The 27,305-nt window shown below is 44.1% G+C and overlaps 1 protein-coding gene across 2 annotated transcripts in view; it reads left to right on the top strand.

The window, feature by feature from the left end:
- LOC306923624 (neuronal cell adhesion molecule-like) overlaps positions 1-27,305 on the top strand; it is a 111,588-nt gene that overhangs the window by 72,098 nt on the left and 12,185 nt on the right. For both annotated transcript variants that reach the window (XM_079501822.1, XM_079501823.1), the window contains exons 3-23: positions 481-674; positions 2,359-2,464; positions 3,297-3,490; positions 4,099-4,221; positions 6,158-6,328; positions 7,048-7,104; positions 9,087-9,198; positions 9,381-9,565; positions 10,390-10,524; positions 11,928-12,071; positions 12,940-13,051; positions 13,421-13,584; positions 15,489-15,636; positions 16,104-16,228; positions 18,047-18,148; positions 18,872-19,069; positions 19,637-19,707; positions 20,214-20,439; positions 21,038-21,153; positions 22,395-22,599; positions 26,642-26,764. In XM_079501822.1, coding sequence (XP_079357948.1) covers positions 590-674; positions 2,359-2,464; positions 3,297-3,490; positions 4,099-4,221; positions 6,158-6,328; positions 7,048-7,104; positions 9,087-9,198; positions 9,381-9,565; positions 10,390-10,524; positions 11,928-12,071; positions 12,940-13,051; positions 13,421-13,584; positions 15,489-15,636; positions 16,104-16,228; positions 18,047-18,148; positions 18,872-19,069; positions 19,637-19,707; positions 20,214-20,439; positions 21,038-21,153; positions 22,395-22,599; positions 26,642-26,764 — 2,902 coding nt within the window. In that variant the 5' untranslated portion in view covers positions 481-589. The remainder of the gene's footprint in view (positions 1-480; positions 675-2,358; positions 2,465-3,296; positions 3,491-4,098; positions 4,222-6,157; positions 6,329-7,047; positions 7,105-9,086; positions 9,199-9,380; positions 9,566-10,389; positions 10,525-11,927; positions 12,072-12,939; positions 13,052-13,420; positions 13,585-15,488; positions 15,637-16,103; positions 16,229-18,046; positions 18,149-18,871; positions 19,070-19,636; positions 19,708-20,213; positions 20,440-21,037; positions 21,154-22,394; positions 22,600-26,641; positions 26,765-27,305) is intronic.

The raw sequence follows: 27,305 nt of genomic DNA, 5'->3' as shown, positions 1-27,305 counted from the left end.
TTAATTCAAATTGATTATTCTTTATAATCAACTCATTATTAGTTCAATTAACTGTTAGTTTCCTCTGCTGTTTTTCCTTCTCTCGTTCTCTCTCCTCCGCCAGCAGCTGATGAATTCAAAATAAAACAAACTGTGACTGATGACTGAGGTCATCGGATGTGATGCTCAAGCCAATAATCTCTTATCATTTTTCCTCTCCCTCTCCCTCTCCCTCTCCCTCTCCCTCTCCCCCTCTCCCTCTCCCTCTCCCTCTCTCCCTCTCCCTCTCCCTCTCCCTCTCCCTCTCCCCCTCTCCCTCTCCCTCTCCCCCTCTCCCTCTCCCTCTCCCTCTCTCCCCCTCTCCCTCTCCCCCTCTCCCTCTCCCTCTCCCTCTCTCCCCCTCTCCCTCTCCCTCTCCCTCTCCCTCTCCCTCTCCCTCTCCCTCTCCCTCTCCCTTTCTCTGTCTCCTCCTCGCCCCAACCCCCACCACTGTGCTGTTAGGTGGTGAATGTGCAAGAAGAAGTGTTCTTCTCGGCCAGCGTGACTGCGAGGACGAGGCGTATAGTTCTGCTGTGTCTGGGGTCGGACACACGCGTCACACATACCGAGGATGGAGAGGAGGGGGTGGATGGGTGCAGCGCTAATGGTGCTGCTCCTGGGACACCTCGCCAACACGTTGGAGGTCCCACTAGACCGTAAGACTCCCACGTCTCTTATAAATGTCTTTATAAGAGGATTCTATGGCAGATGCTATTGACATTGAATACACATACATCACTGTTTGATATTAATTGTTCAGTATCTGTCATTATGTTGCAAACATTCTGTTATAATAACCAAGTACCACAATAGGCTTTGCTACTTTATTTTGTTCAGATTATTTGGAGTATCTCTTTTTCAAGTGGTTATATATAATTTATATAATTTAAAGTTTTAAAACGTGTTAGAAATGCCTTGCTTTTCATACATAGTGTTTTAATGGTTATGGAAAAGAAACAAAACAGCCCCTGGATGTATTACAGTAGCCTACTTGCATAGATGTTGTTGGTCTGATGCGGTATTAGATCCATCAGCCACTGAGTAACGTTTGGAGTCATTGACCCGTTGCAGACTGCTGATGCAGCACATCTGGAAACTGACTTTGTACTAACCATGCCTTGAAATGGATGGGTGATCAGCATGACATGTTTCACCACTAATGTTGGGTTCTCTCTACTGTCACAAATGTCTTGCTCATTCTTGGGGGAAAAAGCTAAAGTTCTGGAAGGATGTAAGTTGTCAACACGGCTGGTGTGAACTCACTGCAGCGTCTGTGTGCAAGCACCCTTTTGTTTTGTTGTGCATTAAAGGTTATACTGTATTGTATAGTTTTGTTTTGGCTCTGTAAAGCTTATCTGTTTAGCTTATGCTTTGTGACTTGCAATGTATTTGAGCATTTTGCACGCAATGCTTTTTTTGTGTGTTGGTTTACAGTTTTTTTGGTTTGGAGTGTTTCTGCAGTGATAGAGCGTGTCCCACAGAGCACATCATGTACTGCAAAAAGCATGCACTTTTTCCAGTGGTGGAAAGTAACTGTAGTTACTGAAGTACAGTACATGTATTTAGTTTACTTAAGTACAATTTTGAGGTATTTGTACTTTAATTGAGTATTTCAAATTTATAACGGATTCAAATATTATACTTTTACTCTGCTACATTTATTTGCAAACTTTAATTACTAGTTACTTTGTAGATTTAGATTTGGATTATTATTACAAAACATATAGTAACCACTTCAGCCCTATATACATTTTGACCATTCGAAAATAGCCGATCTACAAGCTTACAATGCATCGCGATGCGACACATTTGAAAACTTGAAATTAGACATTCTGCATAATTACTTTTGGTACTTTAAGTACATTTTGATGCCAATACTTTTGTATCTAAAGTATCTAAAGTATCTAAAGTAAATTTAGAATAGACTTTTACTTGTAACAAAGTACTTCTACATTGCAGACAGTATTGATACTTTTACTTAAGTAAAAGAATGTGAGTACTTTTTCCACCACTGCCTTTATCTCATCAGTTGTTTTGTAGTCCATTAGTTATCGCTTCCCATTGACGCCAAAAAGACATCAAACATGGAACTGTTATTATGAAGTTAAATACCTGGGAGCTCTTGCATGCATTTTTTATTGAGCTGTGAGAGCGCTGTGTCGTTGTCAGCAAACGCAGCAGCCTGATTAAATCTAGTATAGTAAGTGTGCATGTGATTGCTACCAGCGACTGCCTTGTGTGTGTGTGTGTGTGTGTGTGGTCGATATAGCGATAGGAAAGAGCTTAGTTATGCAGTAAAGGTCGTGATTGAATCTCCCCCTGCTCTCTGATCGCTACCAGTGCCGCAGCCGCCCACCATAACTCACCAGTCCCCCAAGGATTACATCATCGACCCGCGGGAGAACATTGTCATCCACTGTGAGGCAAAGGGGAAACCTCATCCCAGGTAAATAAAGGGAGGCTGCATGTGAACACACACACACACACACACACACACACACACATGCACTGTGTTGTTTTGCCATAATACCACCGTGTGTGACTCAACGGTCACACGCACCACACACACATACACACACTCAATTACAACACAAATGTGCATGTTCATGTGCTCACACGGCACGCACGCTCGCGCACACAGGCGCACACACACACACACACACACACACACACACACACACACACACACACACACACACACACACACACACACACACACACACACACACACACACACACCAACAACAACAACAATTGATTTGTGTCCATATAAAGGATGGCATGCAAGGACACAGATATTAAATGTGCCATAAGGTTACATTCACAAAAGTATGATGGCATTATGTCTTTATTATACAATAAGCATATCACTCAGTACTGTATGGGTATAAGTAGCAGTGTCTGCAATATACAGTATGGCAGCTGCCAATTATAGCAGACTGCACAATACTTTTCCAGACTCTTCGCCTGCTTTTTGGGCATCCCAAGTTGTTGAAACCCTCTAGCAGCCAGTCTGTGGGTATGTTCTGTCCTAGGGCCTAGTTAAGGCTTAATATCCACAAACCGGTTGTTAGAGGGCTGCCAAATATGAAAACAAATTTGTAGGAGTGGACTGGTTGGTATTTAATGACCTTGGACATAAAGTCTTCCTGTATACAGGGTCAAAGATGGAGGCTATCTTGGATACAGACACTTCCCTGGACTCTTCATCAACCACAACAACATCTGGGGTGTTGCCAAAGATTAAAAAAAAACTCTTGACTCCTCTGCTTTTGCAGCTTCTCCTGGACCCGAAATGGAACCCACTTTGACATCGACGAGGAGCCTAAGGTCACCATGAGGCAACGCTCTGGGACGTTAGTCATAGACATCAGTGGAGAGAAGGCTGAGAACTACGAGGGGGTCTACCAGTGCACTGCTAGGAATGAACACGGGACTGCTGTTTCCAACGATATCATCATACGACAGTCCAGTACGTTTTTGCCCCTCATTATTCAATATACCTGTAGTGCACTATCCTTCATCATGGTACTCGTAGGCTACTCTATGACGTCAGGAGGACTATTCTGACCTCAAAGCAAATTTATTGATTTATTTACTTTATTTATATACTGTAGCACATAGACCAAAGTGCTGTACAAGGTTGAAACAAACAGGCGCCCATTGGTGCACTTTCATTTTTCACTTGTCGCAATACTGTTTTTGTTGTAGGCTATGTGCAAAAATCAATAATGAGATTTGTTAAAAATAAAAATAAAACACCTTAGAATCAAGTGCAATTAAAAGGAGTTAAAAACATGAATGAGTTATAGAGCAAAGACAACATGTTGAAAACAATAAACCACTGAACCAGTCATAAATAATCCATTCATGTGATCACTGGTTGTTTAGACTTTAGACATCATTCGGTCCTATATTGTCTATTTAAAGCATTACCCTTCGTGTTCCCCCGCCTGTGTACAGAATATCCAGGCTACATCCCTTCCATTTCACCTCATCTCGGTCATGTCACTGTCAGCCACACTGCATTTGCCACTCACATCTCATGTTGAGTCCCTTGTTCTTCTCCAACCTGTCCAGGGTCGCCCTTGTGGTCAAAGGAGAGAAATGAGCCGTTCGTGGTGAGGGAGGGTCTGCCCCTGGTGCTTCCATGCAGCCCCCCTGCTGGCCTGCCCCCTCCCATCATATTCTGGATGGACAACAGTAAGCTCTTTTAAACGTTTCATCCTGTGAGGTTCTTGGTGATCCCAATTCTTGCAGAAAATGTGCATTGTAGGTTTAGTTTTGTGCTACAGTAATTCCCATTGTTCGGTTTATGGCTAAGCATCGCTCCATGGGGCTTTAACACTTTGAGAGCCGCCATCTAGTGTTCATGTCTAGGTACTTCAGTGCCATGATTCACATCAATGTATATGAGCCCCGCTTCCGTGTGTGTCACACGCTTCACAGAGACGAAACCGAAAGCACATCGTAGTCTTAGCAGCTGGCGATGTTGTTTATGTTTCGCCAGAAACGGTAATATGTCGGCCGCGATGCGATAAAAAATCACTATTCACATCTGAACGCCGGACGGATTTAACAAAAAGACTCACTTTGGAGTATTCTTCAGAGAAAACAGGCAGAGAAGAAATCACCGTAAGTGGATTCCTATTGGATGAGCACACATTCCGTCTTGTGCCGGGAGGGACGATAGCAACCTGGGCAGCACTAGATGTATGTTTGGCTTCTGCCGGTCGATGATATAAAGCTTATAACCCGTGGCACCGCGGGTTTGGCGTTCAATGGGTAATTATGCTGTGTGGCGCCAAGTGTGTTAACAAACCGTGTTGCCAAAAGTGACATTCTATAATATAATAACAATACAATTATTTTAACCAATTTGTGTGGTAGAGTTTGTTACATGTAACTAGTACATTTAATACATGCAGTTTGTGTGAGGTGGTCTACTCTTCCATACCCTAGTTTGAGGGATGCTAGTCGGCTCCTAATTCGGTGGTTCTCAAAGTGGTCGTCCGGGGACCTCCAGGGGTCCTTGGGGACCTCCAGGGGTCCTTGGGGATGCTCCAGGGGGTCCTCAGCAAAAGTAGTCAATGTGTCGTACTTACTGCAGCATTACAATCATTTTAACCACTTAATCGATTTATACGTTGGCTATTCAAAAAACAGCAGATCTACAAGCAATCTGCAATTTTTAGAGAAATGTTAAAAAATAATTTTGTTTACATAAATCTCCTCTTCTGGAGGGTCCCTCGCTGGCACAAAACATTTTCAAATGGGGGGTCCACGGCCAAACGCATCAATTTGAGGGTCCTCCTTGGCACGAAAAAGGTTTGAGAAGCACTGTCTTCTAAATAATGTGTGTGTTTCAGATTTCCAGAGGCTGCCTCAGAGCAGCAGGGTGTCCCAGGGACTGAACGGAGACCTGTATATAATGTGTGTGTTTCAGATTTCCAGAGGCTGCCTCAGAGCAGCAGGGTGTCCCAGGGACTGAACGGAGACCTGTATATAATGTGTGTGTTTCAGATTTCCAGAGGCTGCCTCAGAGCAGCAGGGTGTCCCAGGGACTGAACGGAGACCTGTATATAATGTGTGTGTTTCAGATTTCCAGAGGCTGCCTCAGAGCAGCAGGGTGTCCCAGGGACTGAACGGAGACCTGTAAATAATGTGTGTGTTTCAGATTTCCAGAGGCTGCCTCAGAGCAGCAGGGTGTCCCAGGGACTGAACGGAGACCTGTAAATAATGTGTGTGTTTCAGATTTCCAGAGGCTGCCTCAGAGCAGCAGGGTGTCCCAGGGACTGAACGGAGACCTGTAAATAATGTGTGTGTTTCAGATTTCCAGAGGCTGCCTCAGAGCAGCAGGGTGTCCCAGGGACTGAACGGAGACCTGTAAATAATGTGTGTGTTTCAGATTTCCAGAGGCTGCCTCAGAGCAGCAGGGTGTCCCAGGGACTGAACGGAGACCTGTATATAATGTGTGTGTTTCAGATTTCCAGAGGCTGCCTCAGAGCAGCAGGGTGTCCCAGGGACTGAACGGAGACCTGTATATAATGTGTGTGTTTCAGACTTCCAGAGGCTGCCTCAGAGCAGCAGGGTGTCCCAGGGACTGAACGGAGACCTGTAAATAATGTGTGTGTTTCAGATTTCCAGAGGCTGCCTCAGAGCAGCAGGGTGTCCCAGGGACTGAACGGAGACCTGTACTTCTCCAACGTGGTGAAGGAAGACTCCAGGAGCGACTACATCTGCTACGCCCGCTTCCCACACACACAGACCATCCAGCAGAAACAGCCCATCACTGTTAGGGTCCCCAACCGTGAGTTGTGTGTGTGTGTGTGTGTGTGTGTGTGTGTGTGTGTGTGTGTGTGTGTGTGTGTGTGTGTGTGTGTGTGTGTGTGTGTGTGTGTGTGTGTGTGTGTGTGTGTGTGTGTGTGTGTGTGTGTGTGTGTGTGTGTGTGTGTGTGTGTGTGTGTGCGTGTGTGTTTTGAGTAACGCATTAATTTGAACTTGAGGGAGCGAGTGTGCCTGTGAGAGACACACACTCTTCATGCAAAGGAGAGAGAGAGAGAGAGAGAGAGAGAGAGAGAGAGAGAGAGAGAGAGAAAGAGAGAGAGAGACTTATACGTCCGATGCTCTGAAGGTGCGTAGGAGGGAAACAGTGTTTCCTATCTCTGTCCTCCTCCTTGGAGACGCCATGTAGTTTTCAACCCACTGAAAAGACACATTGTTGAAGTCATGGCTTCAGGCCTTATCTAGGAGGCAGCCCTTCACTGTATAGCCTTTGTGAGGGAGGCGTTTTCTGCATTGCTCTCTGTTAACAACAAAGACTCAACTCATTCAGTGCCCCCCGCCACATTCATTAGAGCAGACATGAAGATGATTTCTTATCTTACTGTATGATTTATTGAAGTGATTAATTTTATTCTTTGCTCATTTGATTTTCATGTATCTCATTTTTTAAGTTGTCATAATCACCTTGTTGCTTCACTTGATGATTTAAACTTGTGCCATGTTTAATTTGTTGTTGTGTTACAGTGGATGCAATCAATGAGACAATGGCAGATTATTACAATGACACAGATTTTTTTAGTGGTGAGTTTTGGCACCCCCTAGTGTTTGCCCCTCCCTAGAGCACCAAATACTAGTCGTCGACCACTAACATTAACCCTTAAACTCAAGCGCCCTTTAGTAGTTCCTTAACCCCATACTGATTCTCTCCTATCCAATAAAACCCCTTGTTGCTAACCACACTCTTCATTGACCATTGCATGGTGGTTTGGTTGTTGCTGTTTTTAAACTGACCTTTTAATTTAAATTAAGCCGTAGGGTGCACACAGGTAACCTGACTCCGCCAGATGGGGCAGCAGAGAGTACACTGGGTTCCCCCCTCCTGCTCCCATCTGGGAACTCTCAGGCAAACTTGACGCCCGGCCACAAAACGGCCTGGCCAATCAGCAGCAGCTAGAGGCGGGATAGCTGCTGCTGATTGGCCAGGCCGTTTTGTGGCCAATCAGGACACAGGACCTCTTTAATTGAACCGGGCTGATTGCTAAGAACAAACTCTTTCTTTACAACACTTCATCTGTGCTGGATAGAAAATGAATTGATACAGAAAGAAATCACATTCTCATTTGACATAAAAAAATAATCATTATCCCTAGATGAAAAAGCTCCTCTTTATCCCATTCCAGGAAAGCATTAATTTTGTGTCATTCATATTAACTACTTTAACCAATATTTTATACTTACTTTTATACTATCTATTCAAAAATAGCAGATATACAAGATCATATTGAACATCATATTGAACATCATATATGACCTATTCTTTTTTTTTAATCGTGAACATTATGCAAATCTTTGAATATATATTTTTAAAGCAAACATTTTAAAACTAAAATATTTGCTTTCAGATGGGGGGTCCACGGCTAAATACAAATGATTTTGGGGGTCCTTGACATGAAAATGTTTGAGAACCACTGATATAGCAACGAAGGTTTTTCAGAAAACCATCTTAATAATGGGTTAATTTGTTTTTCACCTGTCATCATAATATGGTCAGAACTGAAACACTCTGTTCTCTTTTCCTTTTAACTTGTCCTTACACAACATTTAATCCCCTAATGATCACTCTGACTTTTTTTTAACCTTTCCGTCTCTCCCTCTTCAGCTCATTTTCTCATTGTTTGTATTTGTAAGAACATCACGTTCTTTCTTTTGTCCTTTGTTTGCCTAAAGGTACGTGAATGTACTCTACAGAAAATCACACTCAACCACTTAAACCCCAGCATCCGTCTCTGCATTGTGGAGAAGGCTTTCGCAGGAACAAAGCAGCGTTGCAACGCGTTGTGAGCTTGCCGGTCGGCTATTTTCAGTGAAAGCTTTCCCCGCAATAACAGAAAACAAAAAAAACCCTAATATAGAGCCCTTATGGACTCCAGTCAACCATTTTGTTTAATTTATACTCCGTTGCAGGACGGTTACGATTGTCAGCAAGCGACGCCGTCAGACTACGGAGTATAGATTACGCATTATATTCCATTCAAAGGTTTAATTACAGGCATCAACAGGCATTAGCATTATATTACACTTAACACTGTAGTTTATCTGTTAAAAAAACAGATTATGTATCACCATTCTGTACACGACTACTACATGGTCTACTCTACAGTACTGGTATGTGTGTCCTCACATTTCTGTTCTCGGTCGGTGTGTTTAAATTCAGTTGAGCCTCTGACATCCCGAGGGCAATTGATTTAAAGCACATAAACCACCACAGTGCTTTGAAAAGGATTGGAGGGTTCATGATAATCGTAAAATAGCAGAATATCAGTGACCACCAGAGCAAGTGAGGTTACTCTTTGAGCGTCAAGGTCCTGGATCTGGCTTTTAGCTCTATATGCTATGGGACTGGTTATTGATAGTGCTTGCACGGTAGATGTCGTAGTTTTAACTAGTGACTGTGTATGTGTGTGTCTGCATGCATGCGTGCCCTCGTGCGCGTGCTTGTGTCTGTGTGTGTGTGTGTGTGTGTGTGTGTGTGTGTGTGTGTGTGTGTGTCTGTGTGTTTGTAGATGGACCAGCGGAAGAGAGGGGTCCGTCATTCCTGTCCCCACTCGGGCACTCCAGCTCAAAGACGGTTCTGAGGGGCCAGGTTCTGGAGATGGAGTGCATCGCAGAGGGGCTGTAAGTGAGACCGCCGTCCTTTTAAATCCCCCCCCCCCCCCCCCCCGGGATGAAATCCCCAGCCAGCAACAACTCAATATATTTCAGTGGACGCTGTTTCATCTCTGTCTACCACTCTACCATTTTCACACACTTTAAAAAAAAGAATTCCCTCTCACTCCGTTACAACCCCATGCATGCAGGCCCACTCCAGAGATCTCCTGGTCCAAGGTGAGCGGTGACCTGCCGGCTAAGCGCACCTCCTTCCTGCACTACCAGAAGACCCTGCGCATCGTGGACGTGTCGGAGTCGGACGCCGGAGACTACCGCTGCACGGCGCGGAACCGCCTGAACTCTGCCCACCACACCATCCACGTCTCGGTCAACGGTCAGTCTGAAAACAATCACCACCATCTGCTCCATGTCACCCTTTCTGTCTAGAACACTCCACATCCACTGGCTGGCTGCAACTCTTTCTGTCTAGAACACTCCACATCCACTGGCTGGCTGCAACTCTGTCTGTCTAGAACACTCCACATCCACTGGCTGGCTGCAACTCTTTCTGTCTAGAACACTCCACATCCACTGGCTGGCTGCAACTCTGTCTGTCTAGAACACTCCACATCCACTGGCTGGCTGCAACTCTGTCTGTCTAGAACACTCCACATCCACTGGCTGGCTGCAACTCTTTCTGTCTAGAACACTCCACATCCACTGGCTGGCTGCAACTCTTTCTGTCTAGAACACTCCACATCCACTGGCTGGCTGCAACTCTTTCTGTCTAGAACACTCCACATCCACTGGCTGGCTGCAACTCTGTCTGTCTAGAACACTCCACATCCACTGGCTGGCTGCAACTCTGTCTGTCTAGAACACTCCACATCCACTGGCTGGCTGCAACTCTGTCTGTCTAGAACACTCCACATCCACTGGCTGGCTGCAACTCTGTCTGTCTAGAACACTCCACATCCACTGGCTGGCTGCAACTCTGTCTAGCTGCCCTGCAGCAGTGGCAAAGTTGAACTGACCTATGAACTTTCTGTCTCTCCATAGACCAGTGGAACCAGTGGTTCTCAAAGTGGGGCCCGGGTGTCTCTCTCTTTCTCTCTCTCTCTCTCTCTCTCTCTCTCTCTCTCTCTCTCTCTCTCTCTCTCTCTCGCGCAGCATACTGTGCACACAGTGATGAAGTACTGTGTTCTCTTCTGTTTTCAGCTGCCCCGTACTGGATTAGTGGCCCTCCTAAGAACCTGGTGCTGGCACCCAGAGAGACCAGTGTGCTGACCTGCCGGGCCAGCGGCACGCCCAAGCCAAACGTCGGCTGGTTCATGAACGGTGTCCCCATTGAGAGTATGTGCATTATTGGTGATTTACAAGTTTGTAGGCAATTTTTGAAATATATATATTTAAAAAAAAAACTCTTACGGGGGTCTCTCTGGCACACAATATCTTTAGATGGGGTTCTACGGCCAAAGACATGCAGTACATGTCCTCGACCTGAAAATGCTTGAGAAGCACAGACCTAAAGAATGGCTATTATTACTGTAAAGTATTGTGGTACACTCTAAAGCTCATACTGTAAGCACAATGTCTACCCTGTCCACTCACTGAGTGAGTTAGAATCCTGGGTTGGATGTAAAAGTTACAGCTTTCAGCTTTAATACAAATGTTTCCCCAACATCCCTCAAGTGCAGACATTTCATTATGTGAAGTCAGATACAGTAATTATTTTCTAGTGCCATGCAGATTAAAATTCATAAAGCTATATAGTGTATAATCATGTCAATGAGGTGCCAATTATAACCACATTCTCCCACTGTTTACTGCTAACGAGCTCTACTGGGGTTTGGAGTCGTCAAGTTGCTGAGGGACAGTGAAAGTTCCCTTTCCTCTGCCCGGATTAGAAATGTTAACCTGAACTAAAATAATGTGACCTCCTCTACGATCTGTCCTGTTTGCTGTTCCTCCAAAGAACACACGTGTGGTTTATTCTGCAGACAAATCTGTAGACACAACCACAGATTATTATTAGATATTTGTTGGTTGAATTTTATTTGTCATGTTCTTCTCATCTGCAACCAGCATCAGAAAAAGTTAAATTTGTTTCTCATAAAAGACGGCGAAAATTCAGAAATAAAATAAAAATAAATAGTGCAAAAATGTGTATCCGTGAATCTAAATTAATTCTTGGAGTTCTCTTGGAGTTCAGAAGTGTGACTGCCTGTAGAAATAAATGGTCCTGATGTGGATGCTCTTGTGTGGTTACCCCATGAAGGCATAATAGTCTGTGAGAGAGGGGTGGAAAGTGTCCCTGTCGCTCCCCCAGCCACTCTAAGGGTTCTCATTATCAAGTCCTGACGTCACTCTCACTACACCTGGGTCACGGTGTTATTTTTTGTATTGGATTTCTCATCATTATTAATCTAATAAACAAAGCACCCCAGCGATTGTGTCAGGTACGTGACTCTGTGTCGTTTATGATATTGAGTTACATTTGATTTGAATTTTGAACGACTGTTTGGAGACCAAAAAAGTTTTACTCTTTCTTTGGATAAATTAGTACTTTTAAACCAGTTGATGCTTCATATCCATATGCGTAAAATCTCCAGGTTGATTTGTTTATTTCTGTAACCCAGTTCCTTTTCTGATGCTTAGTTTACCAATGCCCCTGTTGCTACTATGCACTTAGCCTACCATATGTAGGGATTACATTTCATACCATTATAAAAGCAGTACTGTACTCCTATCGACAGACTCCCCCGTGGATCCGAGCAGGAAGGTGGAGGACGACACCATTATCTTCACCGAGGTTCAGACCGGATCCAGCGCTGTTTACCAGTGCAACGTCTCCAACGAGTATGGCTACCTCCTGGCCAACGCCTTCGTCAACGTTCTCTGTAAGTTCCTGTTTTTTCACTCTGCACGCCGTCCGCATCTTAACATTCCATTTACATTGATTCTGTGGTGCTTCCACGCTAAAATCCTCATGGTTATATAGATTTGTAAGTCAGAGAGTGTACAAACGTAATGGACGCTTAGAGCAGGGGTTCTCAACCTGGGGGTCGCGACCCCTCGGGGGTCCCGAAATTATTTTGGGGGGACCCAAATAACATAAAAGTTGTTTCAGTTGCAAAAAAACAAATATATATTTTTTTGCAACTGAATGGCTGGAAAATGGAAATTTAGAGTTTACATAGTACACATAGTGCATGCATAAACTTTCCTTATGGTTTCAGTATTTATTTATGATGTATGTTCTCTATTATTAAGGTTATCGTAGCGGTCAATTTGTATTGGTGGTGGGGCGGGGGTCACGAGACATGGCCAAAGCATTTTTGGGGGTCCCCAGACAAAAACATTGAGAACCCCTGGCTTAGAGGCCCATTGTGTTCCATTTGTACACTCCCAGAATTAAAGGTCAATTATGTTGTTTGTTTTCCTGTACAGGTTAAAACATTGCAGACTGAACTTATAGTATTCTATAACTGTGATGTAAGAAACGCAGCAACGCAGCAATAATAACTGGTGTGTTACTGTAGATATAGGTGTGCAAGCTTTGGCAATACTGTTGTCAATGCTTGTACATTGGAACACCTAAATCGAACACATCTGTTATTAATTTGATAACTATCACTGCAGCGAAACAAACAAACAAAATCAGCTTAGCTTCTCAATCCCCTTTAAATTAACACTGACAGTTTTACTGTGCTATTATAATAATGAAACATGTGTGCTAATGATTTGTGGTGGTGTGGTTTGTTTCAGCCGAGTCACCCAGGGTGCTGACGCCAAATAACAAGGTGTACCAGGTGATCAGAAACAGCCGCGCCTTGCTGGACTGCTATTCCTTCGGCTCGCCCATCCCGAAAATCACCTGGTGGGTTCATGAACGTAGAACAGGGAAGAGTCAGAAAGTGTGTGTGTGTGTGTGTGTGTGTGTGTGTGTGTGTGTGTGTGTGTGTGTGTGTGTGTGTGTGTGTGTGTGTGTGTGTGTGTGTGAGTGTGTGAGTGTGTGTGTGAGTGTGTGAGTGTGTGAGTGAGTGAGTGAGTGAGTGAGTGAGTGAATGAGTGAGTGAAATCTGCCTGCCTGCCTGGTGTGGCTGTTAAACTGACATTGCTCGCTATTTTGCATTAGCAGATATACAAGCTTAAAAAAGTGTGGATATAGTTAAAAGTGTATATAGTTTATAGAATCGGCCGCAGGCCTTAACGGGTTAAAATAAGTCCCAGTCCTGGTCTTTCTCAGGTTCAAGGACAGTTCCAGCACACTGGACGGAGACCCATACATCATGCATGACAACGGTACCATAGAGATCCACGGGGCCCAGGCTCACAACAGCGGAAAATACACCTGTGTGGCCAGAAACATCCTGGGGATCTATGAGAACCACGTCTATCTGGAAGTCAAAGGTGAGAGATGTGAGCCGACGGGAGAAAATATAAATGAGGGGTGGAAAAAGTACTGTAAGTAAAAGTATCAAGACTGCAATATAGAAATACAAGTAAAAGTCCAGAATTCAAAATGTGCTTATAGTACCAAAAGGAAAAGTACTCATTATGCAGAATGCCCCATTTCAGTTTTCAAATGTAACAATATAACATTGGCCAAATTGTCAAATAATATAGGAGAGAGGCAAAAAGTGGGAAAATAGCCAATCTACAAGCTTGTATAGGTTGGCTATTTTCAAAATATTTATCTGTGGAACCGAGTCAAACAAAATGTAATGCGATTATGCCTCAACTCCTATAATTCCAAGTGCTTGTCAGGGTAGGGGGTCCCCTGTTCAAATATGATTATTTTGGGAGGTTACGGCCTGAAAATGTTGAGAACCGGCATATAGCAATATATGCCACCATACTGTGCTTCATACTATACTGCATGCTGTGTAGAATATAGTAATCAAAAGAATAGGAGTAAAAAAGAAACAATGCAGTGCACTGCTCACAGTAGACACAGGTGATTGTAATGGATTAAATTCCCTTAGTCGTACAACAGTGTTCTGTGAAGAAAATGGCAGAAGTGCTATTTTCAGTAGTATAAACCAGGCTTGAGGTAGCCTGGCTAATAGAGGTGAGGTGCTCATGAAGTCAAATTAGTAGACTATCGAAGTAGGTGGAGCCCTTTAGGCTTAACTACAGTCACACCGAGCCAAGGATGTGGTTTAAATGCCTTTATTAGTCGATAAAGACACATCCTCTGTGCAAGTAAGCCCAAGGGCTTTCGCAAGAAAAAGGAATTCTATACTGTTTGATGTCACTAAAGCCCAATTCAAACAGGTGTCGCTCACACTGAAAATAACAGATTATTCGATTTTTGGCTTGAGAATCAGTTACCGGTATGCGTTCTGCAACGACACGGCCGTACCACGAAATATTAATTAAGGCCTAGTTTCCACTAAGCCCTGTGTGATGTCAGTAAATCGGTTTAGTCCATTCATTCCTATGGGGACCTCCGTGATCTCCCATTTGTCAGGGAAACTCGGATACATTGCCTTGAGTACCTAAGTTGACAAAATGGAACGTTTTCTACGTTCCTGTATGTCAGGAAAAAGGAGATATTATTTCGCTCAATTCAGTTGCTTGACTGTTAATAATAACATATTGTATGAGTTGAGTGCTTTTCAGTGAACTTTCAATTTTGCACTCGATTCATCCGTAAAATAAATGTATTGCCTTGCATTGTTCACTAGAGGTAATTTAGCATTTATTAAACGGAATAACGGACATAAATGCATAACTCAGAGCAGTGTTTATCAAAGTGGGGTCCAGGGACCCTCACGGTTCCCTGAGGGGGTTCCAAATGCACCCTTACAGGTCTGTAACTCTGAAAGTTATGGACTTATGGGGTTATGAAATTTAAAAAAGCTTGATAACCACTGTTTTACATCCAGTATACCGTACAGTAATGCAATCTAATGCTGCGTTCACACTGCCAGATAGAAAAGATACAAAGCTACACAGCATATCTGTCTCTTTGCAGCTTTGTATCTGAAGTTGAAGCCAGCTCAAATTATTTGTAGCTTTGTAGCTGTTGTAGCTTTTGTAGCAGCAACAAATGTCGGATGTATCTTAAAGGAGCATTCAGTGATTTGGAATCCGCCCCGGTAACAAGATGTGCACATGCATGCTCTACAGTGGCCCCCCACTGTAGAGCATGCATGTGCACATCTTGTGCACGTTTGTATACATCTTCATTTCCCTCGCTTCCATTGAAAATGGATGGTAGATTGTATCTTTGTAGCTGCCAGTGTGAAGTTGTGAACACAGCATTAGAGAGAACTGTGCCTAACCACTTCCTCACCCACTGGCACCAGAGCCCACTCGCATCCTGAAGCAGCCAGAGTACCGCATGGTGCAGAGGAGCCGCTCAGTGATGTTTGAGTGCAAAGTGAAACACGACGCCTCGCTCATCCCTACCATGACGTGGCTCAAAGACGACGGAGAGCTGCCGGATGATGAGAGGTTGGTGTTGACGCTCACACCTTAGAACAGAGAACTCTTAACCACATTAAAACCTTGTTGTCGCTATTCTGGTATTCATGCCATTATAGGAGAGAATCTGCCAAGAATAGGCCAACATTTTGTGACAATAGCTGATCGACCTTCGTATAACCAAGTATAATTCAGAATGAAGTGGTATTATCTATTTAACCACCCTTCGTACTTCGTTGACCAGGGTCATTCAGGGGTCTGTACTTGCCCCCTCCTTTTTCCCCTAGTAGTCTAGACATTATGCCAAATGTCGAAAATAATGTTGCGACACATTGCAAACCTGCTATTTCTGCCCATTGTTCGGCAATTATGACATTCCCAGAATAGGGTTCATGTGGTTAACTCAAAATGGCCGCAGTGTGAATTGGTCAATAGGACCATCCGGATAAAAAACAGATCATCTTCCATCTGAACTTGTTGCTTGTGCTGGTTGGTAGGTTCATCGTAGACTCCGACAGCCTCACCATCATGGATGTGACGGAGGGTGACGAGGGTGTCTACACCTGCATCATGAACACCACCCTGGACCACGACTCAGCCAGTGCACACCTCACCGTGGTCGGTATGTACCACCAGTCTCTCTGTGAAAAACAACAGCTTTACTTCCGAAAACAGACTCACAAACTCTTCGACCTCTAACCTTTCTCCCCCTTAGGTGTTTCCCCCCATGTGACTTTGTCCAGTGCTTGGTTCACTAAACAGAATACCTTTCAGCTCCTGAAGGTTTCTAGCTTGGAGTGTCCCAGTGCTTTACAGGTCTGGTCGTTTGCTGGTGTTTTCTTTTTAGCTTATACAGTATCTACTAGCCTGGCTCCAGACCCTGAATCGCAAGCCACGGCCATTCAAAAATATGTTCTTCTGGCGATAAGTGAAACGAAATGAAAATTCAGGCTGAGTGACAGGCTAAATATCTACACAGCATAAATATTGAATCATTGCCCCATCAGCAAACTAGATCATCTCACCTTGTTGTCTCCGGCTGAGTAACCAAGCACTAAATTCCCTACTTCACTCTCACCCTTCTACCTCACCTGGCAGAGGCCACTCCGACGCCAGCTGTTGTCTACGGTAAAGTGGCATCCATGTCACCTGAGCATCCAGATCCGCTTCACCCTCTGGGCCTGTGTTGTTTGTGGAACGTGGTGGATGTACAAGCATGCTGTGGCCCGATGGCCTTTTGTGTTTGTCTGTGATACCGGCATCACCAGCATTTGAACTGACATATATGTGTTTGTCTGTGATACCGGCATCACCAGCATTTGAACTGACATATATGTGTTTATCTGTGATACCGGCATCACCAGCATTTGAACTGACAGATATGTGTTTGTCTGTGATACCGGCATCACCAGCATTTTAACTGACAGATATGTGTTTGTCTGTGATACCGGCATCACCAGCATTTTAACTGACAGATATGTGTTTGTCTGTGATACCGGCATCACCAGCATTTTAACTGACAGATATGCACTGGCTATTTTGTCAATTTGAATTTCCACTATCCAGTTTGTTTTCCTTTACTTTTTTCTTCTTTTTTTTTTTTTTTCTTTTTTCTTATTTGTTTTGTCTTGCAGGACTGTTTTCATAATATTGATTTCATCACGATTTCTCACTTCTTCCACGTTTCGGAATAGGCTGAACATGTTCTGCATGTGAAACAGCACATTAAACTTTAAACAACTTTAGGAATTAATTAATTTCTGCCGTCTTTGTGAATGTTATAAAACTGCCATCTCCAATGGGGATCTTTACAAAAGCACATTTCCACGCTGCTCGTTTATGCCGAGCATGCAATCCACTTTATCATTACAACTCCAAAACATGAGCATCAATTTAGCCTGTCTACTGTGAGACTATTTCATGCAGGGTTATTATGGATGATACGCTGATTTGTGCACCAGTTTCTTTATTTATCTTTTATACGCACCGTACGCAGTCTGTGTATCATCTCAACTGATATGATTATATTGCCTAATGGAATTTATATAAAGAAGTTGAAATGAGAAATGACTGAAGTATTTACTTTACTGCACCAACATAGCGTAGTTTAAGGCCAGTAGTGGACTCATACTCAGAGTATGAGTAGCAGGGTGTGATCAATCCATTATCCATCTCCCAGCTAGGGGTCTAGTGCATTGTTACGGGGATAGACTCCTGCGTTCTCGGCTGATATGGACAATAAGCCCCTCCGACCTACTTACTTTTAGTAGCTCAGTCCTTGTTGTTGACACACAAAGGAACAAAACCAGTTTCCATTTCCTGATTTTCTCCATCTGTGGCATGGTTGGCATGATGAATATGCATCCCCCGAGTCCAGTGTGAGTTCCTTGTGAACATGAGTGCGGTTCAGAGGTTCATGTGATTACTGTGTGTTCTGCAGAGCATCCAGACCCTCCTACTGACCTGGAGCTCACCGACCAGAGAGACAGGAGTGTTCAGCTCACCTGGACCCCTGGAGACGAGCACAACAGCCCCATACAAAGTATGTGCGCGCGCGCGCGTGTGTGTGTGTGTGTGTGTGTGTGTGTGTGTGTGACGTGTGTGTGTGTGTGTGTGTGTGTGTGTGTCTGTTCTGACGTACCGCAAGTGTGCAGCGACGTCGTCCACCCCTCCTATATTCACTCGCAGAGTCTCTATTTGAGCAAGGTTTCGTGGCCTCAAACACTTTTATTGGTTGACATCTACACGCTACTATTTATTGGTTATTTGATTGGTTCAGGCTACAGGGACTGCAGGGCATTCTGCTGGAACATCCAGAAATGTAATTTGGGGATAAGGTCAACATTCAGTCTTCAGAGCTCTGAGAGCTGTTGGGAGAATGCAACACAAACTTGTGCCTATAGAGGGAAAATAATATATTCTGCAAATAACCGCCATCAGAGTGAAAATTGCCTGGCCTTAAATAATCATATCTTTTGCTGCAAGGGGACCATGTGAAGCATCATATTTGAAAACAAAGTTAAGTAAGTAAGGATCAACTGTGTACTTGAAACTGAATCTGAATGACGCTCCATATCACCGTCGGACCACTCGCCCCTTGCCTGTGTATATGAGGTGTCGTACAGCGTCACACAAAAGTAGCAGATCTGCACGCTCGAAACTTGAGCTTGTCGTTCTGCTACTATTCTTGTTATTGTAATCCTGAAAAGTAACAGTTTTGGACATTAGCCCCTTTGTAATTCATTTTGTATTCATTTTTACCCAGAATTCATTGTCCAGTATGAGGACTCGCTACACCACCGTGGTCACTGGCACAATCTGAGCGAAGTCCCTGGAACCAAAACCACCACGCACCTGAAGCTCTCCCCCTACGTTCACTACACCTTCCGGGTCCTGGCTGTCAACGCCGTGGGTCTCAGTCAAGCCAGCTTTCCTTCCAGGTTGTACAAGACCAAAGCAGCAGGTAGGAAGGAGCCTGTTGCATACAGTCGCTGACCCATAGGAATTTATATATACATACAAGATGTTTTCATGCTGTGAAAAAAAATAATTAAAAAGCAGCTGCTGCCCAGAACGTTCCATTGCATTAAGACCCGATTTATGAATATTGGGAACATTATTAACTCAGGTTGTTTTGCACCTTGCTTTGAGCCTCTTGTCGACAAGAGTTTACATTTGAATAGCACAGATGGCTCAGACCTCAAAAAGCCATATGGTATGTCGTCTACCAGCCAGGCATAGCATCAGTTTTTCAGATGTGGATATTTTAAGATGAAAGGCATCCAGCTGTGCATCTACTGATGCACAAACTTGGACACATCATCAGTGTTGTAATCTGGAATCATTGAATGTTTCGGGTCTTGCAACATGCACCCGATCCACCAATGCTGATCAGACCCCGGCCTGTGTCCAAGTGGCATGTTACAGCCATAGATTAATCTGAGAAACTAATGCTTTTTCCTAATTATTATTCCCTTCTCACAATAGCCCATTTGAGACTGTGATGTTTTGTTGTGCTAATGTCTTACAGCTCCAGATGAGAACCCTTCAGGTGTAGAGGGACATGGAACAGAACATGACAACCTTCTAATTTCATGGAAGGTAAGAAAACAATGTATTGTATGGCCAATGGGTTTTGTCACAGCTCTTGTTGTTGCTGTCCAGGGAATAAGAAGATTTAATAAACAGTGTCTTTGTTACTCGAAATAAGACATTATTTTATTTCACTCTGGTTCCCCTTGGATCCCTTTCATTTTCACATCTCTTTATTATGCTAATGATCTCTCTGGACATGGCTTACTGCATTGCATTATACAATGAAACTACATTTAATTATAAATATACAGTAGCAGTTCAGGAATGAACAACTTCAGATATTGATACTGTAGTTCAATGTGAGCTTGAGTGAGTTTGACAGGTTGGACTTCACAGGGCATCACAGCCTTGATCATGGAACGTGTGTGTGCGTGCGTGCGTGCGTGCGTGCGTGCGTGCGTGCGTGCGTGCGTGCGTGAGTGCGCGCTCGCTCATTGGGCTTCTGCCAAATTATTATATAACACAGGTACTTTCAGCATTTAAAACTTGTCTGTATAACTCTTAATTTTCAGCCACTGACAGGCACGCAGGCCAACGGTCCGGGCCTGCGCTACAACGTGATGTGGAGGCAGAAGGGTGGGGACAGGGATTGGACGTCAGAGACCGTGGCTAACGTCTCCAAGTTCATGGTGGTGGGAACTCCCACGTTTAGCACCTATGAGCTCAAAGTGCAAGCTGTGAACGACTACGGGGCCGGTCCCGAGCCTGCCGTCGCCCACGGCCACTCTGGAGAGGACTGTGAGTGACACTGGGCCCTCAGAGGGACTCGTACGGTCAATTCTTAGTGAAACGGACATCAATACTTTTCTGTCTACACCAAATCTCTTCACCAAAAATAGCCGATCTACACATTGCAAACGTGACATGTTTAGAGCTTGTAGATCTGGTATTTTGGTGAATTCCTCCTCCCCCTTGCACAATTAATGCCTATATACTTTCACTGTACGACGATTTCTGAAAATAGCCAGTCAACAAGCTCAGAAGGTGTCCGTCGCATTGCGACGTGTTGTGACAGCTGTTCCTTTACTTTTTAAAATGTTTCATCTATAATTACAACAGACTGAGGGCTGTACGATGGCTTGACTTGTCTGTCATCTCATGCCTTATGCCTAAACCTTTAATGCATTTTTTACTATTTTGAAAAACATTTTAAATTTCAAATAGCTGATGTACATTGAGCTTGTAGATCGGCTATTTTCACTATTTTAAAATGTTTTTCAGAATATTAAAACATGCCTAATAAGATTAGGCATAAGGGAAAGATCTAACATAGTGTAAAGTTAACTTGACTTAAGGTAAGTTGAATAAGTTGTGTGTCTTGGTGTGTGTGTTCCAGTACCAGTAGCAGCTCCTCAGAATGTCCTGGTCAGAGTGTTAAACAGCAGCCTGGCAGAGGTGCACTGGGACTCTGTTCCCCCCAAGACAGTGCGAGGACGCCTCAAGGGATACAAGGTACTGTACAACACAATCACATACTGTATAGTACAACATGTTTGATCCACCGTATACATGGGCTAATTCAACATGCTGTGGCATGATGTGATTCACACCTGATGTGAACCGCATACCGAGAGCACATGAACCGTACTCCCAAACATCTTTTGAAGTGTAACCCGGGTACGGTACACAATAATTCACACACGCACTGGGCTTTTGGGGTCAAGTAAACACTGTTCTGTGCCTGCCCTGTGGTCAATTAACGCTTTGAAAGTGTTCAAAGCATAACTCTCGAAACCTTCTAAAATGAAGTAATGTGCCGTGGATGAGGGTGCGTTCTCAGAGGGCCTTTTGCGTGCATCTAGAAAAAAAGAATGGTCGCAGGCGCCTTCATTTTGCGTACTCCGATTGGACGGGAAGGTGAAGTAAGCTCCGTTACACAAAGCACGCGGCTGCGTTCACTTGACTGACATATGATTGCTCAAAACCGACAGAACGTTGTGAAACACATCGTCATAAGGCATTTGTCGCTCTAAGCATAACTTGACCTTAGGCAATTCAAAGGGCTTTACTGTACTTGTACATTGTTGCTGTTGGACAGAAACCTCTTATCTCCATATTTTAACTTTTAGTGTTTTTTCACAAATTAACGCCCTGCTTGATCATACTACAGCTTCACACAAAAGCATAAATAAGTATCAGATCCGCAATCTCCAAACAAGGCACGAAGCGGCGCGTTTTGAGCTTGTTGTCGTACATCTGCTACTTTAGCTGTTTTAACATTTGAATCCAGAAAAGTAACAGGTGTGGACATATGGTATTTCCACCCTACAGAGACCATATGGTAAGTAAGGCATACAAAACATATTTTCAATAATGATTTGCATTTTATAGCGCTTTCCAAGTGCTCAAAGCGCTTTACAATTCATTCATACATTGGGAGGTGAAGCGGCAACAGTCAACGCCAGCGTCCTCACTTCCCACATTCACACATTCTGAGCCACAATGCATGAAAAGGGCATAAAAAAGAATAAATATAGGAAAATAAAGGTCACACACACACACACACACACACACACACACACACACACACACACACACACACACACACAGCAGAATAACACGTCTCAGTGCAGAAAACCAACATGTTCTCATCAAAGGATACTCTTCTACTTGCCTCGCACTGGGCTCACTCAAGCTGTGATGCAGTGATGTGCTACTGACTGTAAATGTCGAAACGTGTGTCTACCCTGCAGGTGTACTACTGGAGGGAGCAGAGCCTCCACAAGCACAACCCCCACCACGCCGAGAAGCAGATCCTGACCTTCAGCGGGAACCACAGCCACGGCATGCTGCCCGGCCTGCATCCCTTCAGCCTCTACTCCTTCAACGTCAGGGTGTTCAACGGCAAGGGCGAGGGCCCCCCCTGCTCCAACCAGCAGTTTGAGACCCCCGAAGGAGGTAACCCAATGGAAGACAAGTATCTCTGTCTCAATCATTTGGGCTGTTGCAGTGTTGATTTTGTCGACTAAAACTAAGACTATCGAATAAACTAAATGAAAACTAAGCTATGGTGACTAAGACTTCGTCAACAAATAAAAACTAGACTAAAATGTTAAGAAGGGACTAGTGGACAAGAGATCCAGTATAAGTCATGGTCCACTTGGTTGCATGCTGAAACATACTATTTTCAGAAAGTGTATTACGACGGAATCAAGGCCCACCAAAATACAATTTAGACTAAATCAACTGTAGATTTAGTCGACTAAAATCTTATGACATTTAGTCAACTAAAACTAGACTAACACTAAAACATTCCAGGTGACTAAAATGTAACTAAAACTAAATGATTAGAGACTAATCATTTAAAACTATTCAAGAGACTAAAACTAAAATCAAAATTTGCTGCCAAAAACAACACTGGGCTGTTGTAAGAAATTCACCATGCGGCCACTTTTGTACTGACAGGAAATGAGGTCACTGAGCGGAGGCTCATAAAACTAGCACCATTTCAGTTTCCTTCTTCTTTGTTTCTTGCCTTGCTTTCTTTCCTTCTTTCACCTATAATTTCTCGTGTCTGATGTTCAGAACTTTTTTTATGACTAGTCATTAGTCAATGGTATTAAGTAATAATAACTCAATGGCCCATTGTTACGAAACCCCTAGACAAAATAGCCATGACGTGTCTAGAGGCTAGGGTTTCACAACAATGTTTAAGAAACAAGGGATATCAAGCATTGGAGGTGCAAATAAACGGAGTCAACACAGGGTTACTGTCACCAAAGGTGATGTGCTTTTTTACTCTGAGGTATATTTACAGGTGGTCAAGTGTATATGCATAAAGCATATAACAAAGCAAAAACAATTAAGCCACTGCCAGGGGACACGGGTGTTGCCAAAATAACAAAAGGAGCAGCTAGGGAAACAAAAGACAGACTAACTAACTACCTAGACAATTAGTAAAACAAAAGCCTGCCTACCTAACTACTCTAACCAAAACGTAGTTCAAAATACATGTGGTGGCAAACACCCCTTACCTAGTGTGCTTAACAAGGTTCTACCTACGTGGTGCCTATGTATAGAGGCCTCTGTCTTACCTGTCCCAAGGCAGGGCATATAGCATAGAATTTACATTAGTAGTAGAACATTAAACTAAACAGATAAGGTTTGCTCAGGGACACAAGAGGAGACAAAAATGATGCAGCAGTGACAGGGCTACAAACAAACAACTGAGGTGTACTGGTTGAGAGAGTGAGCCCAGGTGGGACTCAGCCTTTTATAGGCAGCAGGTGGTGGTGGTGATTGGATGAGGGAGGAGTCAGGTAACAGGCTGATTGACAGATGAGTGACTGGGGACTTCAAACCTGCAGAGAATGAGAGAGTGGAGGGAAGGAGAGACAGGGGAGGAATACAGAGCAACTACACAACCTACACTACGTGGCACGTAACACGCCCACCACAAAGAACAAACTTACACTAAGGTTTGTTAAATCATATGCTCTCTAACCAAACCAAAACAAACAAAAAAAAGTCTCCAAACACTGAGCAAACCAAAATTAACCATTTCAACACCCTACAGGCACGCAGTCAACACAAAAAAAGAAAGCAGGGTTGAAACACAGTCAATTGGCCGAATTGACACCCTGTTCTGATCACAACAAGAGCAACCAATGCTCCTTAGACTGCTGACCTGCAACATCACAAATCCAAAACTAACTCTGAGAACGATCAGGGCCCAATTGAGGTTTTCGTTTCAATATCAAACAGTCAGCCATGACATGGCCTTTTTTATGGCAGTAATAGCACTCCCTTTTGTCTTTAGAGACTCCAGGTGAGGTGTTGTCGACTGGACACACATCAGACACAGAACTCTGATCACAGGGTGGCACAAATACGTCCGTATGGGTTAGCACATACTCATCAGCAAGCACTGCGCCCTCGCTGAGTGAAGAAACCTTCCTTTCATTCAGATACCTGACACAGCGCTCTGGGACACCTTTCTTAAACTCCTCCAACAGAATTAACTCACGCACTGATGCAAAATCACTGGCCTTGCTAGCAACACACCATTTATCAAACATTTCTCCCTTCTCCCTGGCAAACTCAACAAAAGTCTCAGTGGGACCTTTCCTGTTGTTTCTAAACTGTTGCCTGTAGGCTTCGGGCACGCGCTCGTAGGCACGGAGTACAGCAGTTTTACATACATCGTAGTCAAGACTATCAGCAAGAGGCAAGGACGCAAGTACATGCTGTGCTTTACCAGTTAACTTACACTGCAGCAGGGTGGACCAGTTCTCTTTTGGCCACTTAAGTACAGTCGCAAGGCGCTCAAAGGTATGAAAGAAAGCATCTACTTCTGATTCCCGAAAGGGAGGCAGCTCTATGTGTTTAAACAGGTCTGATTTACCAGATAGTGTGGTGGAGGTAGTGGACGAGGCTGGCGTACCGTGAGTGGCAGTAGTAGAGGCAGGGGCCACCGCAGTGGATGGCGGAACGAAGGCAGAGGAGGTGGACGGTGCCACAGTATGGGGAGAGGACTCCAGTTCCAACTTACGCAGCCTGATGGCTGTCTCTAGCTGGAATTCCAATTCCAGCCTGCGGATTGCAAGCTGCTGTTTATGCTCAGCTTTCTGAGCTCTTTCTGCAACTTCTGCACGTTCCCTCTCCCTTTTCTCCTCCCGCTCTCTGTCGAGGCGGGCCAAACGCAACTTTAGCTTAGCGCCATCCAGGGACCCTGTTAGGGTCGGAGAGAAAGCCATGGGGCCCCCCTTCGGCGAGGCCGGTGGTGACCCCCCCGTCTCCAATGTTTCAGGAGGGGCTGCACCATCCATCCCCACCTCCGGAGAACCCAAGACACCCCTGTCCACTAACCCACCAAACACTACTGACTTAATTTCCCCTTTACGGGACCCAGTTTTGACAGTTATGTCAAAATGTTTGGCCACCAAAATCAGATCTTCTTTGCGAAACAATTCAAAAGCCTTCAGGGAAGGATTTAACACAAACTGGTCCAAATCAAAGCCTGAAGCCATAGTGCAAGAAAATTTGAAAACTTGAAAACTTGAAACTTGAAACTTGGGAAACTTAAACTGACAACACAAGTCAACTTATTTGCCCCCCCCCCAATGCTCAATGATCCCGGACGAGCCCCCAACTTGTTACGAAACCCCTAGACAAAATAGCCATGACGTGTCTAGAGGCTAGGGTTTCACAACAATGTTTAAGAAACAAGGGATATCAAGCATTGGAGGTGCAAATAAACGGAGTCAACACAGGGTTACTGTCACCAAAGGTGATGTGCTTTTTTACTCTGAGGTATATTTACAGGTGGTCAAGTGTATATGCATAAAGCATATAACAAAGCAAAAACAATTAAGCCACTGCCAGGGGACACGGGTGTTGCCAAAATAACAAAAGGAGCAGCTAGGGAAACAAAAGACAGACTAACTAACTACCTAGACAATTAGTAAAACAAAAGCCTGCCTACCTAACTACTCTAACCAAAACGTAGTTCAAAATACATGTGGTGGCAAACACCCCTTACCTAGTGTGCTTAACAAGGTTCTACCTACGTGGTGCCTATGTATAGAGGCCTCTGTCTTACCTGTCCCAAGGCAGGGCATATAGCATAGAATTTACATTAGTAGTAGAACATTAAACTAAACAGATAAGGTTTGCTCAGGGACACAAGAGGAGACAAAAATGATGCAGCAGTGACAGGGCTACAAACAAACAACTGAGGTGTACTGGTTGAGAGAGTGAGCCCAGGTGGGACTCAGCCTTTTATAGGCAGCAGGTGGTGGTGGTGATTGGATGAGGGAGGAGTCAGGTAACAGGCTGATTGACAGATGAGTGACTGGGGACTTCAAACCTGCAGAGAATGAGAGAGTGGAGGGAAGGAGAGACAGGGGAGGAATACAGAGCAACTACACAACCTACACTACGTGGCACGTAACACCCATGAAGGGAATAGTTATGGTTTGTTGATTTTCTTTTTCTTCAGTCCCTGGCGTTCCATCTTTCCTGAGAATCAAGGACCCCAGTCTGGACTCTCTAACCTTGGAGTGGGGGGCTCCTCATGACCGCAATGGACGCCTCACTGGTTACACCCTCAGATATCAGCCAGGTGAGAACCTTTTTTTTCCCTTTTTTTCCCCCCTATATGTAGTTTTGTGTGTCTTCCTTGTACATGTTGTGTAACAACAGTATGCAAGTACTGTAACGGTTATAACATAATCAACAACACACACATGATTAGGATAGCCTGAGAACACTAGCCACATTAAACATGGCGGCCTGTTTTTGAAAACATTTTTAAAGAGTTTCAAAAAGTTTCACATTTTCAAAGATGTTCAGAAAGTTTCAATATTCTTAAACTCAGTGATTTACAAACTCACAAAAAATGTTAGTACGTATCGTAAACAATTATACAATAGGGGTCGAATAATGTACAATAGCACAAATGAATGAATCTATCATTGATATTTACTATGAGTATTATTACAATTACTTTACATTTCTAAACACCACGCCCCTTCCCTAATTTCTCCACTTCCACCCGTCCCATCTTAACACACCCCTACCTTGACACTGCCTGTGCAATTATACCTTCCCCACTTTATCTCTGCCCCGACTGCACCCCACCCCACCCCACCCCACCCCACCCA

Source organism: Electrona antarctica, assembly GCF_951216825.1.
Source record: "Electrona antarctica genome assembly, chromosome: 5".
Taxonomy (NCBI): domain Eukaryota; kingdom Metazoa; phylum Chordata; class Actinopteri; order Myctophiformes; family Myctophidae; genus Electrona; species Electrona antarctica.
This window is presented reverse-complemented; position numbering and strand designations above follow the sequence as displayed.